Source organism: Phyllostomus hastatus, unplaced genomic scaffold, assembly GCF_019186645.2.
Source record: "Phyllostomus hastatus isolate PE091 unplaced genomic scaffold, TTU_PhHast_1.1 phas_scaffold_39, whole genome shotgun sequence".
NCBI lineage: Eukaryota > Metazoa > Chordata > Mammalia > Chiroptera > Phyllostomidae > Phyllostomus > Phyllostomus hastatus.
The window spans coordinates 23,027,637-23,036,808 of record NW_025334028.1 but is presented as its reverse complement, the minus strand read 5'-3'; the positions used below and the strand labels follow the sequence as shown (position 1 = coordinate 23,036,808).

The 9,172-nt window shown below is 41.1% G+C and overlaps 1 protein-coding gene across 1 annotated transcript; it reads left to right on the top strand.

Annotated features, from left to right (window-relative positions):
* Positions 1–632: 632 nt before the first annotated feature.
* DDIT4L (DNA damage inducible transcript 4 like) lies at positions 633–5,588 on the top strand. The gene is made up of 3 exons (XM_045820452.1): positions 633–824; positions 1,150–1,285; positions 3,439–5,588. The coding sequence occupies exons 2-3, from the start codon at positions 1,195–1,197 to the stop codon at positions 3,927–3,929; spliced, it is 582 nt and encodes a 193-aa protein (XP_045676408.1). The 5' UTR covers positions 633–824; positions 1,150–1,194; the 3' UTR covers positions 3,930–5,588.
* The last annotated feature ends 3,584 nt before the right edge of the window (positions 5,589–9,172 follow it).

Sequence of the window (9,172 nt, the reverse complement as noted above, 5' to 3'; positions counted from 1 at the left end):
TAGTCATAGATGAAAACAGCACGAAGAGTGCCGAGAGCCCGGGAGTGCAGAGGGTAGACGAAAATGCTGGAGAGCCTTCGCTGCCGGAAAGGAAAGCTAGATCTGACCGCGTTCAGGAGCGAAGGACACAGAAAGCCAGGGACCTGGGGTACAGTTGACTTGGATAAAGGCCAGAACTAAGTGCAAAAGATGCTCATTGAACATAGAAACAAAGTTAAGCAAAGAGTTCGACGCGACACAGAAACGCCTCAGGCCGTAGCAATAGACAAAGGGGAGAAACTTCCCGCTGCCCGGGACAGAATCGCAGCAAGGGAACCAGTAGTGTGAAGGCGCGCGCGCGCTAGGGGAGGGGTCGCACCAAAGAATCCAAGTTGGTGGCAGAAGACAGTGGTCAGTTTTGGGCGAGTCGTACACTCGGAATTGCGGTCACAGTGGCCCGTGGCCCACTCGGGAAACCGCAGATATCAAGAGTGCAGCAACCTCGTCCTCAACTCCCAGCAGCTCGCCTAGGGTGGCCAGAACAGTCAGGTTTGAAATGCAACCCCACCAGGGGAGGGGCGGCGCGCAGGGGCGGGGACGCACGGCGCAGGTAGGCGGGGCGGGCCGACCGAGTGAGAAGGCTGGGCCTATAAAATACTCGCTGCCCTAGAGGCGGTGCAGTTCAGTCGGGCCGGTACCAGGTGGGCTGGGGCTGAACAGATTGTGGACCACTAGTGGGGTCTGCAAATCAGAGAGCTCTCGAGGGTGGAGGCTTTGAGGAGAGTGCCTGCCTCATTTTACCCCTCTGCATTGCTAGCGCGTCAGCTTCGGAGAACTCCCGGCAGGTAAGAGACAGCGAACTGGATACCGAGTGAACAGAGGCTGGGGCGTCCGCTGCCGGATCCGGGGGGGGGGGGGGGGTCGGAGGGGTCAGTGATGAGCTCCGCGGGCCAAGTCCGCTCCAAGTTGTGCTAACTTTCAATGAGTTTCAGGTCGTGGCTGTAGTTGGTGTCTCTGCTCGCGAGACTGCCGACTTGAGTTGCAGAAACCGGTTGCTTCACTTTGGAAACTGACTGCTCGCCTATTTCGCTCGGGGTACACGAGGCATTTTAGGATCCTCTACACGTCTTTCGGCTCTTGCAAGTCTGTCTTATTGCCTACTTTTTCCAGCACCCCAGGTCGTTCTGTCCCGCGAGGGAAACGGAGCCGTTGACCATGGTTGCAACTGGCAGTTTGAGCAGTAAGAACCCGGGCAGCATTTCAGAGTTGGTGGACCCTGGCTTCTACCCGAGGAGCCTGCTAAATGGTGAGTTTCCCAGCTGCCCTCCTCTCTCTCCTCCAAAGGTTGCAGCCCCTCCATAGATCGGATGGGGTGGATGGGGGGGGCGGTGTGCGGAGTCACCACTTTACTCAACTGGAGGTGTCAGAAAATCCACCTGAGGAAACTGCTTTCCAAACTTTCTAGCATCTTCTATTCATGATGGTGAGAAACAAAAGTGGCAAAAAAAAAAAAAGAAAAGAAAAGAAAAGAAAACCAATGAGAGCTGTATAAGTCTAGTCTGCTAATAGATTCTTCAGAATGAAAAGTTGTGCAAGTTCCTTACCCTACATGGTTTAAAGTTTTGGTGAATTTTAAGTATACAGTTATGTGTGTTTTAACAAATGTAATCACCCTTGTAATCATGACCATGAACCCCTCCAACCAAATTCCCATGTACCTATTGGGGAGCCATCAACTCCCCACTCTCCTTCTCCCCATTTGCTTTTGCCTCTGAATTTTCGTGTAAATGGGATCATAATAGGTAGTCTTTTGTAGCTGATTTCTTTCCTGCAGCTTAATTATTTTGAGATCCGTCCATGGTGTTGCATATATCTGTATGTTTCATTTTTTTATTGCTGTGTAGTATTCTAATTGAGGATATACCCATTATTCCCTTTTTAATGCCAGAGGGAAATTTTAAAACAGAAGTGATGCTGGATGCACTGTCATTTACAATTTTAAACCTCAGTTTCTAAGTTAACACCTTGCTCTGCCACTGAGGAGTTGTGTGGGCAGAGACAAATTGCTGAAGATATTTGGGCCTTCCTCATTTAGAAGGCAAAGTGGTTAATGATCTAATTTTATAGCCAACTCTTTAAAATTATTTATTTTGTACATATGGAGCATCATAATTTGGAATGCATTTGCTTTATTTAGTTATTTTAAACACACACACACACAAACACACACACACACACAATGATCTAAGTGAACACGTGATGTGGAGAGAGGAAACCACAACAGCCAATGAGGGTGAAGTAAGCTTAAGGGAGGGAGGAGCCACAGGACCTCTGCCTGCACCCTGCTCGGTTGACTGTGTGTGGCATCTTGCCAAGTGGTAGGATTAATTTGGAAGGTAGGTGACCAAATGCAGACCTATCTCTTTTCCTTTGCGCAAATCTAATTTTGTTTTCCTAAGACTATTTTGTTTTGCTTGGCCATGGAAAACTACCCAGCCAGTTATAAATATCCTGGTGGACCTCAAAGGTCTTCTTTGAGCAATTTTTAATCAAAGAGGCTGAAGCTAAAATTGGAATTTACAGGCCAATCCCAGGAAAGACTTTTAAAGAAAGAAACAAATGTAATAGATATTTAATATAGCTTCTCAGATTCAAGTTTATCACTTAAGAACAGTGGCAAAACTTTGGTATTTTATAGCAATAAACTCCTATGTTCTTTATTTTAAGATTTTATTTATTTACTTTTTAGAGAGAGGGGAAGGGAGGGAGAAAGAGAGGGAGAGAAACATCAATTGGTTGCCTCTTTCACACCCCCAACCGGGGACCTGGCCCACAACCCAGGCGTTTGCCCTGATGGAGTATTGAACCGGTGACCTTTCAGTTTATGGAATGATGCCCAACCCACTGAGCCACACCAGTCAGGGCCAACTCATATATTCTTAGAGTTAGAAGGTAATAGTTCCTTAGTTAAAAAAATATATAATATATATAATATATATATAATTAATATATATATATAATTGATATATATAATATATATATAATATATATATTATATATATACCATTTTTATTCCAGAAGTAATACATGTTCTCTGTAAAACAAATGGAAAATCTTCGTAAGGAAGCAAGAAATGAAAGAAAATCACTGATAATCTAGGATAACCATAAAGATTTTTGATACACAGTCTTCAAATCGTGTATGTGTGTGTACAGATAAATTTAAAGAAAAATGGTTATATACTACCCACCTTATTTATCAAAATCTTTATTTCATAAATAAGATGTCAAATGGTTTACTCTATTACCCCACTAGTTAATTGCAGAGTGAGATGAGCTGACTGCCAAAGAAATAATAGAAACAGATAGATGTGGTAGATAAACATAACCAACATTTCTATCTTGGTGTGGTTGTCCTGCTCCTGGATTTCTTTTCATTTGAAACTTCTGTTTTCTACAGATTTTGACTACTGGGATTATGTTGTTCCTGAACCCAACCTCAGTGAGGTGATATTTGAGGAGACCACTTGCCAGAGTTTGGTTAAAATGCTAGAGAACTGCCTGTCCCAATCAAAGCAAACCAAACTGGGTTGTTCAAAAGTCCTTGTCCCTGAGAAACTGACCCAGAGAATTGCTCAAGATGTCCTTCGCCTCTCCTCCACGGAGCCCTGTGGCCTGCGAGGTTGTGTCATGCACGTGAACATGGAAGTTGAAAATGTATGTATAAAGCTGGATAGGATTGTGTGTGACTCTAGTGTGGTGCCGACTTTTGAGCTGACACTGGTGTTTAAGCAGGAGAACTGCTCATGGACCAGCTTCAGGGACTTTTTCTTTAGTCGAAGTCGCTTCTCATCCAGCTTCAGACGAACCATGATCCTGAGCTCAGGATTTCGACTTGTTAAGAAAAAGCTTTACTCCTTGATTGGAACAACAGTCATTGAAGAGTGCTGAAGGGAAGCATTTAAAAAGGTCCTTTTATGATTGGGTAATAAAACTCCGCAGCTGCTCAGTTACAGTCATTGTAGTTTGCCCTACCTGTTATCAACAAGAAACCCCAAATCAAGTTCATTTTCTGTATTTCATAGTCACAGCAACCTGTTATTTTGTGGCTTTTGAGAAATGGCCCCAGTGTCTGCATTCTATCACTTTTTTTCTTTACAAAATGGAATGTCATGGAATAAGGAAGGGAAAGGAGCAGTGCACTTTAGTTTTGTATTTGACTCCACAAAGTTTTCCATGTAGTCTTGCTAATGCACTAGTAAACCAACTTTGCTTAGTGTGATTTTTACATGGCTTTTTGTCTGTAAGTTTTCAGATTGATCCCATCAATCACAGTGAGTGATGCTTAGTCCATCAAAACTTCCTGAAGTCCACACCGCGAATTTCCTGCCTCTATTTTAATTTGAAGGGTTCTTTTACAAGAGGAGAGAATTAAGTGGGTGAGCAGAATTAAAACTAAACCCCATGTGAGAGTGAATAGAAATGTCACCAGGAGAATAGAATGCTTTACTGTTTTCTTGTGTTCTCTCTGATCTTCTGTTCTAAAGAGGTGTCAAAGGCTTGCGCTGCCATTTTAGTGACCACAGTATCGTTTTAAATAACTTTATGGTACAATACAAGCTCAGTTTTTCTAATTCTCAAGTATTGAATGATATCTTTAAACTAGAAAAAATGGAAAGTGTTGAACTGTTATTTTACTTATAGTTGATTACTCTTCCATTATGTGACTGCATACGGGAATAGGACATGAGTTCTCAGATCTCGTCGCTTTCTCATTCTTTTGATGATCTAGCCTCTTTTCACTATTACATATGCTTAATCTCTGATGAACCCTCTCAGGACTCAGTGTTATCTTGTCCCTAGCCTTTCCTGGGATCTCTCAGGTATCTCTCCTTTACCCAGATCTTCAAAGGAGATAGCTGCAGACTACCATTTTTCACTAGTATGATGTGTCTGTTCCTATAGACTAGAGAGTGAGAACCTGGCCTAGTTAACCAGTTCAGCCACCCAACTTTCTTCAGCCTTGCAAACCTGTCCCTTGGGAACAATAAAGGCCTTAATTTTTTCTTGCCCCTACTACCTAGATTGTTATCCTTTTTTAAGCCAATGAGAGGATGTAGCCTCTACACTACAATGTTCATTTCGGCAAGACCTTAACATCCTTACTCTAGGTCATGGATAAGGAGCTTACCCAGATCTGCTGCCCAAGCTATTAGCTCCACTTGACAGACGTGAGGGTAGCAGGGGCAGATGGCTTCATCCTGGTGTAACTCAGAAGCAGGTCGATCCTGTTACTGATCCTATAAGTGACCTAAAGCTTCACTATTTAAATCGTAAAGCCATCTTTAGGCCCGGGCCAGTGCAAGTCAACTCTGTTTTGCATGTATATTCTTAGTTAGGGCTCTAAAGGTACCTGTGATTCTGGGGGCCAGGCTTCCCTGGCATGGATGTTGAATTGTTGTCCCTTGTCCTCTAACAGTTGTCCTTGACTCTTGTCTATTATGCTCACAAAGTGGTGATGATGGCTTATGGAGGCTCTTAAGTTAATATTTCTGTTAAAGGAAATTAAAGTTTGTCTATTTTTGACAATAAAGCATCATATATTTTTAATTCTTTTGTCCTCTTTATATTTTCTGTGTTTATTCAATGATCACCCTAAAATATATTTGACAGTATTTGAGAGAATATGACAAAACATCTATCCCCTATGAGTGCTTTGCTTCATAATTTTTCAAATACAAAAATACATTTTATAGGAAGACATTATAATGTCTTCCTTTGGCAACCACCCTTAAAAAAAAAAACTCATTATGTAAAGGCTTTTTCTATAGTTTTTAACTACCAAATGCAAATATATCAAATTGTGAGATAAGTATACATATTTATTTTTATCAAAACCTTCTATTTGAACAACACATCTAATTTCACTGTTATTTATCAAACTGAATGTTTTATCTTTTTTTACCTATCTTAAATTTTTGGTCATGAGCTCAGATTCCTCTCCCTGCCTAGCACACAATTAATGACACTTGCTAACTGATCAGCACTGTTCTAGATGCTTTACATAAGTCCTCTCATTCCTCACAAGAGCCCTATGAAATGAAACTACTGTCATCTACATTTCATAGGTACATGACCAGACAGACACAGGTTAAATAACCTGCCCAAAGCCACTAAGTTAAGCTGCAGAACCAGAGTATAAAACCAAATGCAGGGACTGTGTTCACCGTGCTGCCTCAAAAGGCACAAGGCAGCACAGAGAACATCGCTGTGGAACCAAAAGTCTGCGGAAACAATGTCAGAAACATTTGCCCCTAAGTTCAAAGAACGATTCTTAATGTGTTTTTTGTTTAGATAGAAAAAAGGAAGAAACTACGGTATTGACAATATTTCCTATTCACTGGAGCATAGCTGTACTTAGAATAATAAGTCCAAATGTTTAAAACCTGCATTTTAGTCCTGGCACCTTTCATGCTTATTTTATGCAATTGGCATAGTTACTTTTCCATGTACCTTCAAAAAACAGAAACAAAAAGATGTGATCTGTGCCCTAGCTTTCTCAATAGGGAGTCATCTGTTATGTCAGCCAGAGTAATGAGAGCCTCCTGAAATAACGAGACATCTTAGTTTCCTCTCACTAGTAGAAAGATAGCATTTTGGTAATGGATTCAATCTCCTGAATCTGTTTCTCCAGTGATCTATATCCTAATTGGGGTCAGCTTCATGTTGCACTATAGACAGTTTTTCCATTTGCATAGTGGAAGGATATACAAGTATAAAAATCTTAAGTCTATTACATTCAGTTTTCAATGATCTATATTGCTTTAAACAAGTAATAATAATAAGAGTCCAAGGAATATTGGTAGCATGTGAGGGAAGGGTACATGGTGATGAGCTAAGAGGAGTATCATGCAGATATTCAAAACCCCTGACTCCTGCCTATACTCTGCAATTGATTTTGAACTCACAGATCTCCACTGGATCCTCTGCATCTGCCAGAGATAAAGGAGAGGGACTGAAGGATCACATAAGTAACTTGGAGGCCAGGTGGGAAAGTGATGGACATGACTTTGTCTACATCCCACATATCATAGAACTCAGTCATATGGCCCCATCCAATTATAAGAGGGCCTGGGAAATGTGATGGAAAGGTGTGCCTAAGAGGAAGTGGGCTTGATGAACTCATTCTGCCACACAGGAAGAGGCGAATTAGTCTATGAACTAATAGAGAACCCAGATATATACCTACACATATATGGAAAGTTGACTTACCACAGTTAGATCTCTAGATAAATGGGTAAAGGATGGTATTTTCAATAATTGGTGCTATAATAGTTGTTTACCTCCATGGCAAAAAAAAAAAAAGTAAAATTAGATTCATATATATCAAGCATAAAAATCAATTCCAGGTTGATTAAAGTGTTAAATTATAACAGGGTGCAGCCAAAAGGAGGGGGGGGGGGGCAAATGGGGATTTGTAATGGGGTCCAGAACTCAGGGTGTCCAGGAAATATTAGAAATATATATATATAGGATGTCCTCACCCCCACAAGTCAGAGCTGGGGGATGGGGCACGTGGAACAGGGCCATTGGGAGCTGTGTTGTATAGCAACAGCTGTGAAACTAACCTCTGGCATGGTCACTTAACATACCTATAATCTTTAACTGGTTTCATAGATATGTTAAATAGCTGTGGCCATGCTTTGGCCATAGGGATGGGAGTGACATCAACCCACTATGTAACTGGGAGGCAACTCCCTCTGGGTACAGAGCCTACATGAGAGCTTGGAGAAGATTGGTTCCACACCATGGGGCCACACCTGCCCAGACTTACTATGGCAGCCCAGAAAAGCTGTAAGAATACAGGAATGCTGGCAGGTATAACTGATTGTGGGAGGAGTTGGAAATGCGGCTGTAGAGGAAGACTGGTGCTGGGATTTAAACCCAGGTACAGCATTCACACAGAGGCTTTTTGGGACCATGAAGCTTTGGCAAAAGTTGGGACCATGCAGCTTTAGGGTGCATTCTTCTTGCCATGTGGTTTAGGAAGCAGGAGAGACTTTGTCTAGAAGAAAAGGGATGAAAGGATTCTTGCTGGTGGGACACGAGAAGGTGCCACATGGTTTTGGATTAACTGGAAATCATGGTGGCAACACAGCTGATGGTGCCAGAACTGAGGGGCTGCCTGAACCACAGATTTCTACTTCTTTTCCTGAGATATAGTACCCTGGACTGAGCAAAGGGGAGAAGGAAGGACAGTGTTTGTGGGTATCCTAAAGGACTTTAGTATTTTTAATGAAGATATTAAGTCATTACTCTAAGTCTGTATAACTTTTTAAATAAATAATCCCTTTCCTTTTCACCAATCTCTGACATTGAGAGATATCTTTCCCTTGTGGTGGGCAAGGCAAAGCTAGTACAGGGGAGAGGACCCCAGAGCACAAGGGTGGGTCCATTCGGTAATAGTATATCGTTCGCCCCCCACCCCAGGTCTGTTCTGTAACAAAATGTGAAAGGGAAACTTTTAGAAGAGAATACAATTTTTATGACTTTGATGTAAGGAAAGAGTTTTTAAATAAGATGCAAAAGAAATGACTGAAACTTATATTTATCACATATCACTTCTATGAAGAAAATAAAAATACAAGTCATGAACTGGAAGAAAATATCCTTTACATTTATAACTCAAAAAGAGTTAACAACCAGAATATGTTAAGAATTCCTTCAAGGCAATTAAAAAAAAAACAGCACAAACAACTCAAAAGAAAAAATATGGGAAAAGTTTGAGTAGGCACTCTACAGTGAAGGAAACTCATGTGGGTGATAAACACATGAAAAGATGCTCAATCTAACCAGTAATTAGAGAAATGCAAACTAAAAGCACAATAAGACACTAATGTATACTCATCCATATCAGTCGAAAAAAGACTGTGAAGATATGGGAAAAAAACTCACTGCAACATGCTGATATATGTGAGTTCAGTCTGGCATTATTTTGTAAAGTTGAAACTAAGTATTTTATGAACCTAAAATTTCATTTTTAGTTATCAAGTCTAAACCGGTTTCCTCAAACTTTTTTACTTGTTGTATATCTAAGAGAATTATGTAAGATTACACCCTCTGCCATAATTTTAAATTTCCATCCAAAATTTCCACCCTAATTATAAAAAGTTGCAAATGATGTTAAGTTCCAG